This window comes from Sylvia atricapilla, unplaced genomic scaffold (assembly GCF_009819655.1).
Source record: "Sylvia atricapilla isolate bSylAtr1 unplaced genomic scaffold, bSylAtr1.pri scaffold_121_arrow_ctg1, whole genome shotgun sequence".
NCBI lineage: Eukaryota > Metazoa > Chordata > Aves > Passeriformes > Sylviidae > Sylvia > Sylvia atricapilla.
This window is the reverse complement of record NW_027077049.1, coordinates 25,602-47,216: the sequence shown is the minus strand read 5'-3', so window position 1 is coordinate 47,216 and position 21,615 is coordinate 25,602. Positions and strand designations below refer to the sequence as shown.

Sequence of the window (21,615 nt, the reverse complement as noted above, 5' to 3'; positions counted from 1 at the left end):
AAGAAATGTCTTCCTGATAAGAAGGAATCTCCCTTTGATAAGAAGGAATCTCCTCTCCCTGGCCCATGGAATAGATGAGACAAGAAGGAATCTCTCCCTGATATGAAGGAATCTCTCTTTGATAAGAAGTAATCTCTCCCTGATAAGAAGGAATCTCCCTTTGATAAGAAGGAATCTCCTCTCCCTGCCCCTTGAGATCAGTGGGAATCTCCTCTCCCTGCCCCATGGAATAGACAAGATAAGAAGGAATCTTTCCCTGATATGAAGGAATCTCTCTTTGATAAGAAGGAATCTCTCCCTGATAAGAAGGAATGTCCCTTTGATAAGAAGGAATCTCTCCCTGATAAGAAATCTCCCTTTGATAAGAAGGAGATAAGTGGGAATCTCCTCTCCCTGCCCCTTGGCAGAGGCGGGACAAGAAGCAACCCCCTCGAGACCAGCGCGAATCCCTTCTCCCTCCTCAGGAAGGCATCTCCCGCTCTGTCTCCCGCAGGGATCTACACCAGCAACAAGGACCCGATCCCTCTGGGCGCGGCGCTGCGGGCGGTGTGCAGCACCCCGCTGCCCTCGGCGCTGCTCCCGCACCAGCCCAGCGCCGCGCTGCCGCAGCTCAGCCGCTCGCCCTTCGCCAGCTCCATCCCCGCCGCCTCCTCCTCCTCCTCCGCCGCCGGCGGCTCCACCACGCAGGTAAAGCCCGGGAAAAGGGGCCGGGATGCGCGGATTTCCTTAGGGATGGAGGGAGCTGCTCCTCTCGGGGATACGGGAAGGGCTTTGGGGACTCTGTCCTTACAGGGGCTTTCCTGGGATGGGAGGAGTGGGAGATGAGAAAGGGCTGGGCACAGAGCGGTGGATTTTTCCGTTCTTGGCGTGGTTTGGAGGGAGCTGCTCCCCTCGGGGATATGGGAAAGGCGTGGGAATCCCCACAGGGGCGTCCCTGGGATGGGAGGAGTGGGAGATGGGAAGGGGCTGAGATTCGGGGATGAGCACAGAGCGGCGGATTTTCCGCTCTTCCCGTGGTTTGGGGGCAGCTGCTCCCCTCGGGAATACGGGAAGGGCGTGGGAATCCCCACAGGGGCGTCCCTGGGATGGGAGGAGTGGGAGATGGGAAGGGGCTGGGATTCGGGGATGGGCTCGGAGCGGCGGGTTTTCCTCTCTTCCCTCGGGAATACGGGAAGGGGTTGGGGGACTCTGTCCTGACAGGGGCTTCCCCGGGATGAGAGGAGATGGAGCCAGGAAAGGGGCTGGGATTTGAGGATGGGCACAGAGTGGTGGATTTTCCACTGTTGCCGTGGTTTGGGGGCAGCTGTTCCCCACGGGAAGGGGTTGGGGGACTCTGTCCTGACAGAGGCTTCTGCAGGATGAGAGGAGATGGAGCCAGGAAAGGGGCTGGGATTTTAGGATGAGCTCGGAGTGGTGGATTTTCTGCTCTTCCCGTGGTTTGGGGGCAGCTGCTCCCCTCGGGGACACGGGAAAGGCGTGGGAATCCCCACTGGGGTGTCCCTGGGATGGGAGGAGAGGGAGCCAGGAAAGGGCTGGGATTTGAGGATGAGCTCAGAGTGGTGGATTTTCCACTCTTCCCGTGTTTTAGGGGCAGCTGCTCCCCTCGGGGACACGGGCAGGGTTTGGGGGGCTCGGTGTCCCAGCCCAGGGGGTGTCCCTGGGATGGGAGGAGTGGGAGATGGGAAGGAGCCTCCCAACTGTCTGGGAGCTTCCCAGTGCTCCGGGCAGGCACCGGGGACAGCTGCATGGGCTGGATCCTGGGCTGGATTCTGTGCTCCTGACCAAATCCTGCCTGCATCCTGTCTGGATCCTGCCTAGATCCTGCTAGGACCTGGTGCTGGATCCTGGCTGGAATATCTCTGGATCCTGGCTTGATTCTCTGCTGGATTCTGCCTGAATCCTGTGCTGGATCCTGTCTGGCCCCTGCCCGGATCCCCTGGCAGTGCCACCCCTGCCATTCCCAGATCCCAGCGTGTCCCCTGTGTCCCCTGTGTCCCCTGCCTGTGCCAGGACACAGAGCCCACCCTGCCGGGGACTTTTCCACCGGGAAGAGCGATTTGATCCCCCCCATTCCCACCCAGCCAGTGCTGGGAAAACACACCGAACCTCCCACCAAACTCCCAGGAGCCATCCTGAACTCGGGAAAATCCGGGAATAACCAGGACATCTCCCCATTTTCCCCGTGCAGGTGTTTTCCCTGGCGGGTTCCACCTTCAGCCTCCCTTCCTCGCACATTTTTGGGAGCCCCCTGACGTCGGGGCTGTCCCTGAACCCCCTCCTGAGCCAGCCGGAGAGCAGCCGGGCAGGTACGTGAATTCCCAGGTATGTCCCATTGGCATTCCCGAGGGCTCTCCCGGCAGGAGAGGAGGCTGTGGCTGCATTCCCAGCTTTTCCAGCTGAATTCCCAGCTTTTCCAGCTGTTCCTCTCTCGGGGTGATGGCCAGGGCTGCCATGAAGGGGGACAGGGGTGTCATGTTTGCCCTCAGCACATCTGGGATGTCCCTGGATAATTTGGTGTTCCTGGATAATTTGGTGTTCCTGGATAATTGGGTGTCCCTGGATAATTGGGTGTTCCTGGAGAATGGATAATCCTGGAGAATGGGTGTCCCAGGAGAAGGAATGTCCATGGATAACGAGTGTCCCTGGATAATTGGGTGCCCATGGAGAATGGACATCCTTGGAAAGTGGATATCCCTGGATAATGATGGATGTCCCTGGATAACTGGGTGTCCCTGGAGAACTGGGTCCTTGGATAATGATGGGTGTCCCTGGAGAATGAGTTTCCCAGGAGAAATGAGTATCCATGGATGATTGGGTGTCCCAGGAGAATGGCTATTGCTGGAGGATGGATATCCCTGGATGATGATGATGGGTGTCCTGGATAATTTGGTGTCCCTGGATAACTGGGTGGCCCCTGGATAAAGGATATTCCTGGATAATTTGGTATCCGTGGAGAATGGATATTCCTGGAAAACTTGGTGTACCTGGAGTACTGAGTGTCCCTGGATAATGGATATCCTTGGATAACTGGGTGCCCCTGGATGAGGAATATCCCTGGATAAGGAATATCCCTACATAATTGGGTGTCCCTGGCCATGGGCTGGCAAAGTGCAGGAATGTCAAATCTTCCTTCCCTGTGGAATTTTTTGGGTTTTTTCCCACCCCAAAACCCGGGTGCTCCCAGTGGAATCTGCTTGAGCTTCTCTGCCTCAAAAAAACCTCCGGAATTTTTGTTTCCTGGGATTCTTTTCCATCCAGAGGCTCCCCACTCCCCAATTTCCATCTCCCAGCTCCGTTCCCAGCCACTTCCTGCTCTTCCCATTTCAGGATGTGAATTTTTATCCCCAGGGAATGTCCCAAAATCCAGAACCCAGGACAATCCCAGGATATTCCCGAGGGGATCAGGGAGCCGGGATTCCCCCTGAGCCCCAGCTGGGTTTGCTCCAGCAGCAGGAAATTCCCACTCCTGGCATTCCCTGGAGGAGATTCCCGGGATTCCTGCCCATGGAGAGGAAGAGGAGGGGCAGAGAGGCAGCTGGAGCTGCAGCCACAACATCTGGCAGTGCCCAGGGCGAGGGGAGCGTTCCAGGGATGGGCGGATAAAGATGGGATTTATCCCGGATTGCCCTTGGAATGGGACAGATCCCACACACGTGGCCCCATTCCCAGATTTCCACGGGGGTGGCTCTGGAGGAAGGTTCTGGATGCTGAAGCCGTGCTGGGGGAATGCCTCAGGTCCTGGGAACGGCTTTGGGATCTTCCCAGGAAAGACCTGGAGGGGCTGGAGCAGGGGCAGGGAAAGGTTTGGAGCTCCTGGAGTGGCTGAGGGAGCTGGGAATGTTGATCCTGGAGAAAAGAGGGATCAGGAGGGACATTCTGAGGTCCCTGACAGGAGGGGACAAGGAGGGGACATCAGACTCTGATCCCAAGGGACAGGGAAGGGTTTGGAGTTCTGGGAATGGCTGATGGAATGATGATCCTGGAGAAAAGAGGGATCAGAGGGGAATTCTGGATCTCCTCAAGGGACAGGGAAGGGTTTGGAGAACCAGGAATGCCTGAGGGAGTGGGAATGTTGATCCTGGAGAAATGATGGATCAGGAAGGACCTTCTGGATCTCCACAGGAGGGGACAGTTGGGGACATCAGGCTGTGATCCCAAGGGATGGAGGAGAGTTTGGAGCTCCTGGCTGAGGGAATGTTGTTCCTGGGAAAAAAAAGGGGTCAGAAGGGACCTTCTGGAGCTCCTGGAGGGACAGGGAAGGGTTTGGAGCAGCCGAGGGAGCGGGAATGTTGATCAGGAGGGACCTTCTGAGGTGCCTGATGGGCACACAGCGGGGACACAGCGGGGACACACCGGGCACACAATGGACACACAATGGGCACACAATGGGCACACACCGGGCACACACCGGGCACACAATGGGCACACACCGGGCACACAATGGGCACACAATGGGCACACAATGGACACACACAGGACACACAATGGACACACAATGAATACACACCAGGGACACAATGGGCACACAATGGACACACAATGGACACACAATGGGCACACAGTGGGCACACACCGGGCACACAATGGGCACACACCGGGCACACAATGGGCACACAATGGACACACAATGGACACACAATGGACACACAATGGGCACACACCGGGGACACAATGGGCACACAGGGGGGACACACCGGGCACACACCGGGCACACAATGGGCACACAGCGGGCACACAGTGGGCACACAATGGGCACACAATGGGCACACAATGGGCACACACCGGGCACACACTGGGCACACAATGGGCACACAATGGGCACACAATGGGCACACAATGGGCACACAATGGGCACACACAGGACACACACCGGGCACACAATGGGCACACAATGGACACACAATGGGCACACAGTGGGCACACACCGGGCACACAATGGGCACACAATGGACACACAATGGGCACACACTGGGCACACTCTGGGCACACAATGAACACACAATGAACACACTCTGGGCACACACCCGCCATGCCCTGTCCCCTGACCCCGCCCCTCTGTCCCTGTCCCCCTCAGAGCCCGACCTGGAGGATTGCGGCTTCGGCTGCCGAGGGACGTCCCCGCAGGAGAGTCTGTCCTCCATGTGAGTGTCCCGGGGCCTGGGGACAGCGGGGGCAGAGGGGACACGGGGGACAGTGGGGACAGAGGGGACACGGGGGACACCGGGGACAGCAGCAGAGCCTGGGGGGGGATAGGAGCAGCTCCTTGAGGTGTGGGATGGGATGGGATGGGATGGGATGGGATGGGATGGGATGGGATGGGATGGGATGGGATGGGATGGGGTGGGATGTTGTGGGATGGGATGGGGTGGGATGGGATGGGGTGGGATGGGATGGGATGGGATGGGGTGGGATGGGGTGGGATGTTGTGGGATGGGATGGGATGGGATGGGAGCAGAGCCTGGGGGGCTGTGGCTGCTCCGGCCCAGGCAGAGGGGCCATGGGAGCAGGGAATGGAGCAGGAATGGAACAGGAATGGAACAGGGAGGGGAGCAGGGAATGAAGAAGGAATGGAGCGGGAATGGAGCTGGGATTGGAGTGTGAATGGAGCAGGAAAGAGAGCAGAGAATGGAGTCATGGAGTCGGAATGGAGTGGGAATGGAGCTGGAGCAGGAATGGAGCAGGGAGCGGAGCAGGGACCCCCCTGACACCCCCAGGCCCCCGCCAGGTCCCCCATCAGCAGCCTGCCGACGCTCTTCGACCAGACCGTGTCGTGCAGCAGCAGCGGGCAGCTGGACAACGTCCCGCAGGCCACCCCCAACATCGAGCAGCTCCTGGAGAAGCAGGGCAACGGCGAGGCCGGCGTCAACAGTGAGTGCAGAGGGCTGGGAACCCGCCGGGAAAACCAGCCGGGATTTTGGGATCCTGCTCTTGGGACAAAGCCCCGGGGTGTGCCGGGGGAAGGAGCGCTGTGGGGCCGCTCCCTCCCGCGCTGGGGTTTGATGGTGAAATTCCCTTTTCCTCCCTTTTCCCCGGGTGCCCCCGCAGTCGTGGAGATGCTGAAGGCGCTGCACTCGCTGCAGAAGGAGAACCAGCGGCTGCAGGAGCAGATCATGACGCTGACGGCCAAGAAGGAGCGGCTGCAGCTGCTCAATGTCCAGCTGTCCGTGCCCTTCCCCGTGGTCACCAGCAGCAACGGCCCCGGCAGCCAGGCCCAGTACATCCTGCCGGCCAGCGGTGAGGGCGCCGGGGATGGGGCGATGGGGACATCGGGATTGGGGACATCGGGATTGGGGCACCAGGGATGGGGACACCGGCGGTGGGGACGTCGGAGATGGGGACACCGGGATTGGGGGCACCGGGGATGGGGCACCGGGGATGGGGACATCGGGATTGGGGCAATGGGGATAGGACACTGGGAATGGGGACACCGGGATTGGGGGCACCGGGGATGGGGCACCGGGGATGGGGACATCGGGATTGGGGCAATGGGGATAGGACACTGGGAATGGGGACACCGGGATTGGGGGCACCGGGGATGGGGCACCGAGACTGGGGGCACTGGGGATGGGGGCACCAGGACTGGGGGTACCGGGGATGGGGACACCGGGGATGGGGCTCCGGGGATGGGGCACCAGGGAATCAGGGACACCAGGGATGGGGGCACCAGGACTGGGGGCACTGGGGATGGGGCTCCGGGACTGGGGACATCGGGATTGGGGACACTGGGGATGGGGACACCAGGACTGGGGGCACCGGGGATGGGGACACCGGGGATGGGGCTCCGGGGATGGGGCACCAGGGAATCAGGGACACCAGGGATGGGGGTACCGGGACTGGGGACACCGGGACTGGGGACACCAGGATTGGGGCACTGGGGATGGGGCACTGGGGGTGGGACACCAGGGAATTGGGGACACTGGGATTGGGGCACTGGGGATGGGAGTACCAGGAATGGGGACATCGGGGATGGGGACATTGGGACTGGGGACAATGGGATTTGGGGCACTGGGGATGGAGGCACCAGGGATGGGGCTCTGGGATTGGGGACACTGGGGAATTGGGGGCACTGAGGCACCGGGATTGGGGACACTGGGATTGAGGGCACCGGGGATGGGGACACCAGGACTGAGGGCATCAGGGATGGGGCTCTGGGATGGGGCACTGGGGATGTGGCAATGGGATTGGGGCACCGGGATTGGGGACACTGGGGATGGGGCATCGGAAATGGGGCTCCAGGGAGGGGGGACACTGGGATTGAGGGCACTGGAGATGGGGCACTGGGGATGGGGCTCTGGGAATGGGGATACCAGGATTGGGGACACTGGGATTGGGGCACTGGGATTGGGGACACCAGGACTGGGGGCACCGGGGATGGGGCTCTGGGGAATTGGGGGCACCGGGGATGGGGACACCAGGACTGGGGCACTGGGACTGAGGGCATCGGGGAATTGGGGGCACTGGGAATGGGGGCACCGGGGATGGGGACATCGGGATTGGGGACACCAGGATTGGGGACACTGGGATTGGGGCACTGGGGATGGGGTAACTGGGGGGCTGAGGGCACCAGGGCTGGCTGAACTGGGTCTGGGGGCACTGAGGGCGAGAGCACTGGGGATGAGGGCACCGGGGCTGGGGGTACCAGGACTGGGGACACCGGGGGACTGAGGGCACTAGGGCTGGGGCAGCAGGGCTGGGGACACTGAGGCCACCAGGAGTGGGGACACCGGGGGACTGAGGGCACGCAGGGACGTGTCCCTGTGCCCTGGGGGTGGTGGCACAGCGCTGTGGGGTCTGTCCCACGGCCACCTCAGGACCCAGCCCTGACTCCGTGGCCTCTCCCCTCTCAGTCTGCACTGGCGACTCGCTGAGCATCAGCAAGAGCCCCCCGTGCAAGAACAGCTTCGGCATCGAGAACTCGCTCTCCACGTCCTCCGAGGTACTGCGGCCACCGGCGGGGCCCAGGGCGGGGCAGGGCCAGCAGCGCCGGGGCTCGGTAGCCAGGCGGGACAGGCTGCTAGCCCAGGCTCGGGGATGCAGCTCCCGAGGGCTGGGGAGAGTAGCCGAGAGAGGGAGAGTGAGGTGACAGCGCTGCCAGGTGATGCTTGAGCTCCAGCAGGGCTGCAGCTGAGTTCTGAGAACTTTTCTGAGTTCTGAGAACTTTTCTGAGTTCTGAGACCTGTTCTGAGAGGTTTTCTGAGTTCTGGGAGCTTTTCTAAATTCTGAGAGCTGTTCTGAGAGGTTTTCTGAGTTCTGGGGAGCTTTTCTGAGCTCTGAGAGGTTTTCTGAGTTCTGAGAGCTGTTCTGAGAGGTTTTCTGAGTTCTGAGAGGTTTTCTGAGTTCCGGGAGCTTCTCTGAGTTCTGGGGAGCTTTTCTGAGCTCTAAGAGCCTTTCTGAGCTCTGAGAGGTTTTCTGAGAGCTGTTCTGAGAGCTTTTCTGAGCTTTGAGAGCTTTTCTGAGCTCCAGGACCCCCTCGGAGCAATGGGACCCCTCGGACCCGAGCCGCCCGCCCCCAGAGCCCCCCACCTTTTCCCACCCCCGTCTCCCGGAGCCGCCCTCGGGCCGCCGCCCCCAGCCCGATGCTCTGTGTCCGTTTCTCCCCCAGGACCCTCACTCGGGCTGTCCCAGCAGGAGCAGCTCCTCCCTGTCCTTCCACAGCACCCCCCCGCCCCTGCCCATGCTGCAGCCCAGTCCCGCCTCGCTGCCCCTGCCCGGGGCGCAGCAGGTGAACGGCCTGGCCAGGGTGGCAGGCGCGGGGCCGGCCGGAGCCTCCGGGGCCGCTCACGGCCTCTCCTCGGTGCCCGTGGTGGACAACCTGCTGGGCAGCCTGGCCGGAGCCCAGCAGATGCCCCTCAACGGGATCCTGGGCAGCCTGAACGGAGCTCAGCCCTCGCAGCCTCCGCCGCAGGGCAGCGGGCCGCTCTCCAGCAGCCTGAGCAGGTGAGCAGCGGGCGGCTCTGCGCTCTCCTGCCGCGGCTCTGCTCCGCGGGACGGGCCCCGAGGGAAGGGCAGGAGGGCGGGATGTCCCCGAGGGCTGCGGGAGCGGCGCTGACCGAGCCCCGCCGTGCTCCGTCCCCGCAGCGTGGCCAGCCTGAGCCCCCTGACGGAGCAGCAGCGGCACGTCCTGCAGCAGCACGAGCAGCAGCTGCAGCAGCTGCAGCAGCTCCTGACTTCCCAGCCGCTTAACCCGGTAAGGGGCGGGCAGGGCTCGGGGGGGAGGAGTAGGGAGTGATGGTACTGTTGGGGTTGTTTTATACAGGGTTATATGCTATAGAATGTGTAATATATGTAATATAATGTGTATTATATACAGTGGAATGTGTAGTATATGATCTAGAAAAGCTAGAATCTAAAATCTGTAATATGTAATATATAATATATATTATAATATATAATATATATAATATATTATATATAACATATAACATATAACATATAACATATAACATATAATATATAATGTATATATAATATATATAATACATATAATACATAGTACATAGTACATAGTACATAATATATAGATGTGATAGATATATATTTTATGTGTTATATGTAATAGATATTATATATTTTATAATTCATATACTATATAATTCATAGCCTATACATACATTTATATTATATTATATTATATTATATTATATTTTTATATTATATTATATTATATTATATTATATTATATTATATTATATATAACATATATTTTTATATATTAAATAGCATATAGTATATAGTATGTATTTAATAATAATTATAATGATGATGATAATAGTGATAATAATGATGATAATATTATCCCTAGATTTTTAATTTCATATTTTCCTCTCCGCTCTCAGAGAAGAGAGGCAAATCTGGAATTAAAATCAAAGATTCCTTCTTGCCCTCGAATCCTCTGGGGTTTCCTGGCTCAGCTCAGGTGGTTTGGGAATTTTGGGTGACACACAGGGCCCCGAGGTGACACACAGGTCCCTGAGGTGACAAACCTCATCCCCCAGCCCCGCAGAGCCACCAGCGCTGTCCCCACCCTGCCTGGGTGACACGGCAGTGCCACCAGCGCTGTCCCCTCTGTGCCTGGGTGACATGACAGTGCCACCAGCGCTGTCCCCGGGCTGTTCCACCCTCCAAGAGCCCAGGGTGCTGCTCCGGCTGGGGAGGGAATTCAGAGCCACTTTGGGAATTGTGGATGGTGAATCGCACAAATTTGAAATCGCTGCGTTGGTGGATTGGAGTTTGGGGGATTTGATGGATTGGAATTTGGGGGATTTGATGGATTGGAATTTGGGGGATTTGTGTCACTGATGGATTGGAATCTGGGGGATTTGATGGATTGGAATCTGGGGGATTTGTGTCACTGATGGATTGGAATCTGGGGGATTTGATGGATTGGAATCTGGGGGATTTGTGTCACTGATGGATTGGAATCTGGGGGATTTGTGTCGCTGCAGGTGCCTGGGGGAGGGTCACTAATCCCCCGCGGGGCTGGGGAAGGTCACCGGGATATTAATGAACCCCGGGGCTGTTAATGAACCCCGGGGCTGCCCCTCCGTGTCCCTGCAGAGGTGGCATCGAGAGGTGGCATTGAGGGGACTTTGTGTCCCTGTCCCCAGGAGCATTGCCTGGTGCACCATGGTTGGGAAAAAAACCCAGAATCTTCCAATCTTTGACCAAATTCCTCTGTGCCTGTTGAACCAAATCCAGGTGACACCTTCTGTCACCTCCAAAACCCTTCAGTCACTTTTTAAACCTTCCAGTCGCTTTAAAAGCCTTCAGTCACTTTTTAAACCCTTCAGCCATCCCTAAAACCCTTGAATCCCTTCTGAAGCCTTTCAGCCACTTTTAAAACCCTTCAGTCACTTTTAAAACCCTTCAGTCACTTTTAAAACCTTCCAGTCACTTTTTTGACTCTTCAGTCACCTCTAAAACCCTTCAATCCCTTCTGAAACCCTTCAGTCACTTTTCAAACCTTTCAGTCACTTTTAAAGCCTTCAGTCACTTTTAAAACCCTTCTAAGAGTATTTTTTTTTTGTCCTCCAAGTCGCTTTTTGAAGGCTCCCGGGGCTGGTGACTCCACCACTCCCCGGTCTCCCTGTTCCAGTGCCAGTCCGCTCTTCCAGCCGTGAAATTCCCGACAATGAACCTCCCCGTGTCTTTGTGGGGATATCGGGGAAAACATCCTCTTCCCTCCCGGAATTCCCAAAAATGGATGTCTGGGCTGGAGAACGGTTCCAGCCGGGATTGTCCCGGGTCGGGAGGAGCTTTTGGAGCCGGGGGCGGATTCCGAGCCTGAGTTCGGGGCTGGAAATGTCTGTGGGGAGCAGAAATCCCAAATCCGCTCCCGGCGTGTTCCCACCCGCCACAAACCCCACCCTGCGCGTGAGGTGTCACCTGCTGTCCCCGCTCTGTCCTCTCCTATCCTCCTGTCCCCGCTCTGTCCTCTCCTGTCCTCTTGTCCTCACTCTGTTCTCGCTCTGTCCTCGCTCTGTCCCCACTCTGTCCTCGCTCTGTCCCCTCTTATCGAGGCCGTTGTCCCCACTCTGTCCCCTCTTACAGAGCTCTTTGTCCCCACTCTGTCCCATCTCTGTCCCCGCCGTGTCCACTCTTGGAGAGCACATTGTCCCCACTCTGTCCTCGCTCTGTCCCCTCTCTGTCTCCACTCTGTCCCCTCTTACGGAGCTCCTTGTCCCCACTCTATCCCCTGTCTGTCCCCGCTCTGTCCCCCCGCGCCTAGCCCCTAGTCCCCTCTCCGAGCCGTGTCCCCTCTCCGAGCCGTGTCCCCTCTCCGAGCTGTGTCCCCGCTCCGAGCCGTGTCCCCGCCGTGTCCCCGCTCCGAGCCGTGTCCCCTCTCCGAGCGGTGTCCCCGCCGTGTCCCCTCTCCGAGCCGTGTCCCCGCTCCGAGCCGTGTCCCCGCCGTGTCCCCGCCGTGTCTCCGCTCCGATCCGTGTCCCCGCCGTGTCCCCGCCGTGTCCCCGCTCCGAGCCGTGTCCCCTCTCCGAGCGGTGTCCCCGCCGTGTCCCCTCTCCGATCCGTGTCCCCGCCGTGTCCCCTCTCCGAGCCGTGTCCCCGCCGTGTCCCCGCTCCGAGCCGTGTCCCCGCCGTGTCCCCGCAGGAGCAGCAGGCGCTGGTGTTCCAGATGATGCAGCAGATCCAGCAGAAGCGGGAGCTGCAGCGGCTGCAGATGTCGCAGGGCCCGTCGCCGCTGGCCGTGGGCGGGCTGCTGGCCGCCACCTCGGCGCCACCGCACCCCAGCCCGGGCTCGCTGCTGGCCCCGGCGGCTCCCGGTGGCGGGGCGCTGCTGGCGTCGCTGTCCCCGCAGCAGCTGAACCCCGGCGGGGCGCTGCTGGCCCCCCAGGCCACCCCCCCGCCCGTGCCCGGCCTGGGGCCGCCGCAGCCAAACCCCTTCCTCAGCCTGCAGCCCGACGGCGGAGCCACCAAGGGCACGGTGCGTGCGGCGGGGGGACAGCGGGGGACAGCGGGGGATAGTGGGGGGACAGCGGGGGACAGCGGGGGGACAGCGGGGGGACAGCGGGGGGACAGCGGGGGACAGCGGGGGGACAGCGGGGGGACGGCGTGGAGACGGCGTGGGGACAGCGTGGGGACAGCGGGGGACAGCGGGGGACAGCGGGGGGACAGCGGGGGGACAGTGGGGGACAGCGGGGGACAGCGTGGGGACAGTGGGGGACAGCGGGGGACAGTGGGGGGACGGGGTGGGGACAGCGGGGGGACACTCCTGGGGACAGCGGGGGGACAGCATGGGGACAGCGGGGGGACAGCAGGGGGACGGGGTGGGGACAGCGTGGGACAGTGTGGGGACAGCCCAGGGGAGACACCTGGGGACGGGCTGGGGACAGCGGGGGGATAGTGTGAGGACAGCATGGGGACAGTGTGGGGACAGCCCATGGGAGACACCTGGGGATGGGCTGGGGACAGCGTGGGGACACTCCTGGGGACAGATGGGACAGCCTTGGGGACAGCCTAGGGGAGACACCTGGGGACAGCGTGGGGACACTGGGAACAGGATGGGATGGTGTGGGATAGCCTGGGGACACTCCTGGGGACAGCCTGGGGACAGCTGGGGTTTGGGAGGGATGGCAGCACACAGTCCCTGTCCTCTCATCCCTGTCCCCTCAATCCATGTCCTCCAATCCCCCACCCCCAAACCCTGCCCTGATCCCTGTCCCCCAGTCCCCATTCCCCAATTCCTGTCCCCTGCTCCCTGTCCCACAATCCCGTCCCCGCCATCCGTGTCCCCTCTGACCCTTGTGGGCCGTGTCCCCGTTTGTGTCTCCGCAGCCCCTGGGTGACAAGGGCGCTCCCCTGGCGCAGGACAAGGGCTAAGAGCCCCCCGGCCCCCCGAGCCCGCAGCCTGACCCCTGTCCCGGGGATCCACCGGGGATCCACCGGGGATCCACCGGGATCCCCCGTCCCCGCGGCCACCGCCGGAGCGTCCCAGGAGCAGCTTCGGGAGCCACAGCGGCTGTCACCGAGCCCTGGGGACACCAGGAGCCCGGCGGGGGGTCACCTGTCCCCTGCTCCCTGTGCCAGCGGGGGAATTCCAGCAGATCCCGCCGGCCTTGTCCCTGCCGGGAGCCAGGGGAGCCCCCGAGGCACCAGAGACACCCCAGATCCTTGGGGGAGGACGTGGTGGCACCTGGCGGTGTCACAGGATGTGACACTGGATGTGGCAGTGCCAGAGGAGGACGTGGTGGCACCTGGCAGCATCCAAGGATGTGACCCTGGATGTGGCACCGCTGGAGAAGGGACATGGTGGCACCTGGCGGTGTCACAGGATGTGACCCTGGATGTGGCACCGCTGGAGAAGGGACATGGTGGCACCTGCATTGCCCAAAGATGTGACTCTGGATGTGGCACTGCCGGAGAAAGGACGTGGTGGCATCTGGCAGTCCCCAAGGCTGTGACCCTGGATGTGGCACTGCTGGAGAAGGACATGGTGGCACCTGGCAGTGTCCCAGGATGTGCCCCTGGATTTGTCACTGCCAGGGGAGGACGTGGTGGCCGTGCCCAGGTGGGGACATCCAGAAGAACACCCCAGTTGACGTTTCCTGTTTTTCCCACTGGGCTTTGCTCCAACTGGAAGGACACGACGGATGAGGATGGACAGAGGTGGGCAGGAGGTGGCACCAGCTGGGGGGACATTGTCACCTGTGCCAGCTGCCGGAGGGGTGGGGCTGTCCTTCCTGCCTGGAATTCCCCAAAATCGAAGTCTCAGCTGGAAAAGCAGCCCCAGCCGGGATTGTCCAGGGTCACGAGGAGCTTCTGGACCTTGGAGTGGATTCCTGGACCTGAGTTTGGGGATGGAAATCCCAAATCCGCTCCCGGCGTTTTCCCGCCCGCCACAAACCATTCCCACAAAGCCGCGTTCTTCCGCTGTCCCGGGAAATGGGATCTCCAAGGAATGGGACCGTGAGCACCGTCCTGAGGCCGGGATGGCAGAACTTCATCCTTCTCCACCTCTGGACCCTGAGTCCACCTTCAGCCTGGAATATCCACCGGGAATCGGCCTCCTCTGAGCTGGGATGGAGGGATGGATGGATGGATGGATGGATGGATGGATGGATGGATGGATGGATGGAGGGATGGATGGATGGATGGATGGAAGGAGGGATGGATGGATGGATCCATGGATGGATGGAGGGAGGGATGGAGGGATGGATGGATGGATGGATGGAGGGATGGATGGAGGGATGGATGGAGGGATGGAGGGATGGATGGAGGGATGGATGGATGGATGGATGGAGGGATGGATGGATGGATGGATGGAGGGAGGGAGGGATGGATGGAGGGATGGATGGAGGGATGGATGGATGGATGGAGGGATGGATGGATGGAGGGATGGATGGATGGAGGGATGGATGGATGGATGGATGGATGGAGGGATGGAGGGATGGATGGAGGGATGGATGGATGGAGGGATGGATGGATGGAGGGATGGATGGATGAATGATGGATGGATGGAGGGATGGATGGAAGGATGGATGGAATGAGGGATGGATGGATCCATGGATGGAGGGATGGATGGATGGATGGATGGATGGAGGGATGGATGGATGGATGGATGGAAGGACAGCCAGGCCGGCCCTGCAGAGGGAACTCCACCACACCACCATCAAACCCACCGCTGCTCCTCCTTCCCCCATCCCTGGGTAACTCCGGAGCTCCAGGAATGCTCCAGCTGACGGAAACTCCTTTGGGACGGGCCCAGATCCTGAATTTTGGGACCTCGGTGCCTCCTTCAGCCCATCCCCCCTGCCCCTCCTGCTTTGCACTATTCCCGTTATCCGCAGTGGGGCTGCCCAGGCAAAACTCTCCACTGAATCCCCTTTTTTTAAAATTTTAATTTAATTTTATTTTATTTCAGTGATTTTTTCCCCCCTAATTTTCACACCACAATGGTTGTCTAAAAAAAAAGAAATAGAAAAAAAATAGAAAAACCCCTTTCTGCTCCCAGCCTGGAGCTCTGAACTGGGCGGAGCTGCTCAGAAATAGAAATATATATTAAATATATAATGGGATTTATCTCCGCAGAGGTTTTAAGGAGCTTTGGAAGCTGTTGGGGAGCCCCATCCTTTGGGGTCCCCGTCCCCAAACCCGCTCCGGCACAATCCCGTTCTTGCACTTTGAAATTCCTTTGGATTTTTGTCTTTTTTCCCCCTCCCCAACCCCTCCCTGGGCACTCCTGGAGGTGCCACCCCAAAACCCCAAACTCCCAAAATCCCAACCCCCAAAATCTCAAAATCCCCAAATCCCAAATTTCAAAATCCAAAATCCCAAACCCCAAAACCCCAAAATCTCAGAATCCCCAAATCCCAAATCCCCAAATCCCCCTGGGTCCCGCCCGCTCCCTCCTGAGGGGCCTCAGGTTCCAATTGAGTCCCAAATTTGGGTTAAAATGTGGGATTTTGGTGTCTTTGGGCTGCACCCGCCGTCCTGCGGATCCTCGGGATTTGGGGTCTGCCAAATTCCAGATCTGGGGCAGTGGGAGCTCAGGAGTTGGGCTTTTAAAAATATTTTTTATTTATTTTATTTTATTTTATTTTTATTTCATTTCATTTCATTTAATTTCATTCCTATTTTATTTTGTTTCATTTTAATTTCATGTCATTTTTATTTCATTTCTATTTTATTTTGTTTTATTTTAACTTATTCTGGCTTTATTTCACTTCATTTCATTTCTATTTTGTTTTGCTTTCCTTTAGTTTAGTTTATTCGTTTTTATTTCATTTCTTTTCTTTTTTTATTTTTATTTTATTTCCATTTCATTTCGTTCTTATTTTATTTTGCTTCATTTTATTTAATTTATATTTTATTTTGCTTATTTTATGTTATTTCATTTTCATTTAATTTCGTATTTTTTTGTTTTAGTTTAGTTTCATTTATTCCATTTTTATTTCATTTCATTTAATTTCATTATACTTTATTTTATATGATTTGATTTTATTTCTTTAATTTCATTTTATTCCTATTTAATTTTGTTTCATTTTATTTCATGTCCTTTTCATTTCATTTCATTTCAATTTTATTTTGTTTTCTGTTACTTCCATTTATTCCATTTTTATTTAATTTCTTTTCATTGATTTTATTTTATTTATTTTATTTTACTTTACTTCCCTTTATTTTATTTTAATTTCTTGCTTTTTTAAGCACAACCCCAAAGACCCCAAAATTGTGCCCGAATTCTTCCCAAAACCCGACTCTGGAGGGATCCGGAATGTTGGGAATGTTGGGAATGTTGGGAATGTTGGGAATGTTGGAATCCTGCACAGGGAATTGATCCCCCAGGACGCCCCAAATCCGCGTCGGGATCGTCCCAGTTTTGGGGGAACGGCTCCTGTGGGAATGTTTGGGATCAGGATCAGGAGAGGACGGAAAATTGGGAATTTGGGGGTTTTAGGTGGGATCAGATCCCCGGCCCCTGCTCGGGGATCCCTCTGGATTCTGGGAATTCCCAGACCTGGAGCCCTCTGGATCTTTGGGAATTCCGGAATCTGGATTCCTCTGGATTCTGGGAATTCCCAAAGTTGGATCCTTTTGGCTCTCTGGGAATTCCAGAATCTGGATTCCTCTGGATTCTGGGAATTCCTAGAGCTGGATCTCTCTGGATCTCCAGGAATTCTGGGATCTGGATCCCTCCAGATTCAGGGAATTCCCAATTCTGGATCCCTCTGGATTCTGGGAATTCCCAGTTTTGGATCCCTCCGGATCTCCGGGAATTCCGGGCCGAGGGAAGGAGATGGGTCACGGACACGAAGCACTTCCCCCGTCCCCGTGTCCAAACCCCCGGAATTGTCACCTGCGGCCACCCCAAACGTCCCTCCGGCAGAGCCGGGAATGTCCCGCTGAATCCCTGTGGAAGGAAAAATAAAAAAACTCCAAAAAATAAAAAAAATAAATTAAAAAAAACACCTAAAAATTATAAATTTAAAAAAATTTTAAAAAAATAAAAATTAAAAAAATTAAAAATTTAAAAAATAAAAATTAAAAATTAAAAATTAAAAATTAAAAACTAAAATTAAAATTAAAACCTAAAATTAAAAATTAAAAATTAAAATTAAAAAATTAAAAAAAATAAAATTTAAAAAAAACCAACAGGAGAGCCGGGGGAAGGCAAAGGCAAAGCTAAAGATTATCCGAGTTTCAGTTGCACTGAGGTACCTTTTATTTACCCATTTATTTTATTCACCTAAAGCTCTCGTTTAGCATCGTCGCATGTGTCCTTTAATTTTTATTTCTATTTTTATTGCTTTTTTTAAAAAGAATTATTTTGTTCGTTTTTAGGGGGGTTTCGTCGCTTTGTTTTGTTTCGTGTTTTTAAATATTAAGCTAAAAGAGGAAAAAAATGTGTATATTTTTGGCAATTTAAGGGTAACGTAGCTAAGATATATTTTTTTCACGCTGCTTGACTTGGTCTTTATTATAATAAATGAGATTAATATGAAACGCGAGGAGATTTATTTTTTTTTTTAATAAAAATAAAAGGGGGAAAATATAAATGGGAAGGGAATTCCCTGCCAGATGTTGGGAATGTGGCAAAATCCCAAAGCGGGGATGGTCCCGGGGTGCAGGAGGTGGGAATCAGTGGGAAAAGGAGGGTTATTCCCAAAAAAAAACCCCAATAAAAACCCTGTTAAATCCCAAACCCTCCTGCTGTGCCTGTGAGCAGCTCCCGAATCCTCTTTTCCAAGGATTTAGTCCTTGGAAGCCTCAAATCCGTCGGCTCGTGCTGCCCCTGCTTTGGCCCCTTTCCTGCCCAAAATCCCGTGTGGCTGGTGGAAAAGCCGTTCCCATGTCAGGATTCCCGGAATTTCCAGCCGGGATTCCAGGAATTCCCACTGGAAAAGCTGTTCCCATGTCAGGATTCCCGGAATTTCCAGCCGGGATTCCAGGAATTCCCACTAGAAAAGCTGTTCCCACGCCGGGATTCTGGGAATTTCCATCCAAGATTCCGGGAATTTCCAGCCGGGATTCTGGGAATTTCCGGCCAGAATTCCAGGAATTTCCAGCCGGAGTTTCGGGAATTCCCACGGCAGCAGCAGGGCAGAGGCTGCAGGCCGGGGGGCTCCCAGGGGGAAACTGAGGCACGGACGGGGGAGATGTGCTCCTGAGGCTGCCCGGGAAAGGCACCGGGAATGGGAATGGGGCACAGGGAATGGGAATGGGCACCGGGAATGGGCACTGGGATTGGGATGGGGCACCGGGATTGGGATGGGGCACTGGGATTGGGATGGGGCACTGGGATTGGGATGAGGCACTGGCACTGGAATGGGGCACTGGGATTGGGATGGGGCACTGGGATGAGGCACTGGGATTGGGATGAGGCACTGGGATTGGGATGGGGCACTGGGATGGGGCACTGGGATTGGGATGAGGCACTGGGAGTGGGATGGGACACCGGGACTGGGATGGGGCACTGGGACTGGGATGGGGCACTGGGATGGGACACCGGGATTGGGATGAGGCACTGGGATTGGGATGACGCAATGGGATTGGGATGAGGCACTGGGGTTGGGATGGGGCACTGGGATGGGGCACCGGGATTGGGATGGGGCACTGGGATGGGCACCGGGACCAGGCGTTGTGACGGGAACTGGGATCGGGAACCAAGGTGGGTACAGGGACCCCACACTGGGATGGAGCACTGGGACCGGGAGCGGCACTGGGACCGGGAATGGAACTGGGAACAGGGACCAGGAGCGGCATTGGGAGCGAGTACCGGAGTGGGATCCGGCATCATGACCGGGAGTGGGAACCGGAACCAGCACCGGGAACTGGGGCCGACACTGGGGAACTGGAACCAGTACTGGGAACCGGGAATGGAACTGGGAACGGGGACCGGGAACTGGGAATGGAACTGGGAATGGGGACCGGGACAGGGAACCGGGACAAACACTGGGGACTAGTACCGGCACTGGGAACCGGGACTGGCACTGGGAACTGGGGCTGAGAACCGGGACCGGCACTGGGGACTGGTATCGGCACTGGGAACCGGGACCGGCACTGGGAACTGGGAACCGGGACTGGGAACCGGGACCGGCACTGGGATCCAGAACTGAGATCGAGTAACAGGACCGGGACCGGCACTGGGAACCGGGACTGACAACCGGCACTGGGAACAGGGACCGGGACTGAGAACCGGCACTGGGAACCGAGACTGGGAACCGGGACCGGCACTGGGAACCAGCACTGGGAACCGGGACCGGCACTGGGAACAGGTGCCAGGAGCGGGTGACGGGGGCGGGTGACAGAAGCGGGTGACGGCGACAGCACCGAGCCCCGGAACCCCGACCCGGTAACGTCAGCGGCACGGAGCCCCGCCCCTCCCGGTGCCGGTGGCCCCGCCCCTCCCGGAGCTGCCCGGGCCCGCCCCGCCCTTCCGGCCGCACCGGGAGCAGCAGGAGGAGGAGGAGCCGCACCGGGAAGGTCACCGGCACCGGCAGCATGCTGCGGCCCGCAGCGGTACCGGCCGTGCTCACGGCGCTGATGAGAGCGGCCCGGGCCGGCCGCCGGTACCGGGAGCCCGCGGGGGCAGCGCGGGTCCCGTCGCTGTGCTCCGCCGCCGCCCCGCAGCCGGTGATCGCCTCCAAGGAGCCCTTCCCGGTGGAGCTGAAGGCGGACAAAACCTACGGCTGGTGCTCCTGCGGGCACAGCAAGCGGCAGGTCGGGCCGGGGGGTCCGGGAGAACCGGGAGAACCGGGGACGGTTCGGGACAACGGGGGGGTCCGGGAGAACCGGGAGAACCGGGGACGGTTCGGGACAACGGGGGGGTCCGGGAGAACCGGGAGAACCGGGGACGGTTCGGAGAACGGGGGGGTCCGGGAGAACCGGGAGGGTCCGGGGTTCCCGGGTTGGGGACTCCGCGGTGGCTCCAGGGAATTTGGGGTTGGGGACCCCCGGGGTGGCCGCGACCACAGGGGGTCTGGAGGGTCCCGGTGGCTCCGGGAGAACCGGGAGTTCCCGGGTTGGGGACTCCGGGGAATTTGGGGTTGGGGACCCCCGGGAGTGGCCGGGGGGCTCTGGAGAGTCCCGGTGGCACCGGGGGAGGACCCACCACCCCCAAATTGGGACATCTCGAGGTGCAATCCCGAGCTGGGAGGTTTTTGGGGCGGATTTGGGGTTTTCCTGCAATTCCCTAGGGATTCACTACCCGGGGCGGGGTGGGGATGTCGCGGTGACCTCCGGGGCCAGCCGAGGTCCGCCGTGACCCGGTGCCGGTTGTCCCGCAGCCCTGGTGTGACGGTGCGCACAAGCGGGCGGCCCCGGGGCTGGCCCCGGTGCGTTTCAGCCCGTCCCGGGACGGCCCCGCGCTGCTCTGCGGCTGCAAGCGCACCCGGAGCCCCCCGTACTGCGACGGCTCCCACCGCGGGGACGAGGTGCGGGCGGCGCCGGTGCCCCCCCGAGCCTGAGCGGGCACCGGGAGCGCCGGGAACACCGGGAACACCGGGAACACCGGGAACTCCGGGAACTCCGGGAGTGCCGGGGGCACCGGGAATTCCAGGAGCAGCCGGGAGTACCAAGGGCACCGGGAATACCGGGAACTTCAGGAGTTCGGGAGTGCCGGGGGCACCGGGAATTCCAGGAGCAGCCGGGAGTACCGGGAACAGCGGGAACACCGGGAATACCGGGAACTCCGGGAGTGCCGGGGGCACCGGGAATTCCAGGAGCTCCGGGAGTACCGGGAATACCAGGGGCACCGGGAGCTCCGGGAACTCCAGGAGCGCCGGGAGTGCCGGGAGCACCGGGAACTCCAAGAACACCGGGAATACCAAGCACCGGGAATACCGGGCGCTCCAGGACCACCAGGAACGCCAGGAACTCCAGGAGCACCAGGAATACCGAGCCCCTGGAACTCCAGGAGCACCGGGAATACCGGGAGCACCGGGAACTCCGGGAGCACCAGGAACTCCAGGAGCACCAGGAGCACCGAGAGCACTGGGAATACCGGGAGCTCCAGGAATACTGAACACCGGGAGCTTCAGGAACACTGGGAATACTGGGGGCACTGGGAATACCGGGATTCCTGTTCCCGCCTGGCAGTGGGGATAAGAGAGACTCCAAACTCCAATGAAATCCTAATCCCGCTGCTGTGGGGCTGAGATTCGC

At 58.1% G+C, this 21,615-nt stretch overlaps 3 protein-coding genes across 3 annotated transcripts in view; all 3 read left to right on the top strand.

Moving 5' to 3' along the window:
* MLLT6 (MLLT6, PHD finger containing) overlaps nt 1-14,787 on the top strand; it is a gene marked incomplete at its 5' end in the record, with an annotated part of 22,320 nt that extends 7,533 nt beyond the window's left edge. The window contains 10 exons of the mRNA XM_066340145.1: nt 494-687; nt 2,189-2,306; nt 5,075-5,141; nt 5,726-5,868; nt 6,046-6,234; nt 7,848-7,936; nt 8,603-8,937; nt 9,079-9,187; nt 12,107-12,439; nt 13,291-14,787. Of these exons, the coding sequence (XP_066196242.1) occupies nt 494-687; nt 2,189-2,306; nt 5,075-5,141; nt 5,726-5,868; nt 6,046-6,234; nt 7,848-7,936; nt 8,603-8,937; nt 9,079-9,187; nt 12,107-12,439; nt 13,291-13,335 (1,622 nt within the window). The remainder of the gene's footprint in view (nt 1-493; nt 688-2,188; nt 2,307-5,074; nt 5,142-5,725; nt 5,869-6,045; nt 6,235-7,847; nt 7,937-8,602; nt 8,938-9,078; nt 9,188-12,106; nt 12,440-13,290) is intronic.
* On the top strand, nt 14,106-21,615 carry LOC136374749 (processed variable antigen-like). Its single transcript, XM_066340144.1, has 3 exons — nt 14,106-14,121; nt 19,131-19,454; nt 20,920-21,615. Exons 1-3 carry the CDS (start codon nt 14,106-14,108, stop codon nt 21,606-21,608), a joined length of 1,029 nt encoding a protein of 342 aa, XP_066196241.1. The 3' UTR covers nt 21,609-21,615.
* CISD3 (CDGSH iron sulfur domain 3) lies at nt 19,909-20,927 on the top strand. The gene is made up of 2 exons (XM_066340143.1): nt 19,909-20,172; nt 20,739-20,927. The coding sequence occupies exons 1-2, from the start codon at nt 19,954-19,956 to the stop codon at nt 20,916-20,918; spliced, it is 399 nt and encodes a 132-aa protein (XP_066196240.1). The 5' UTR covers nt 19,909-19,953; the 3' UTR covers nt 20,919-20,927.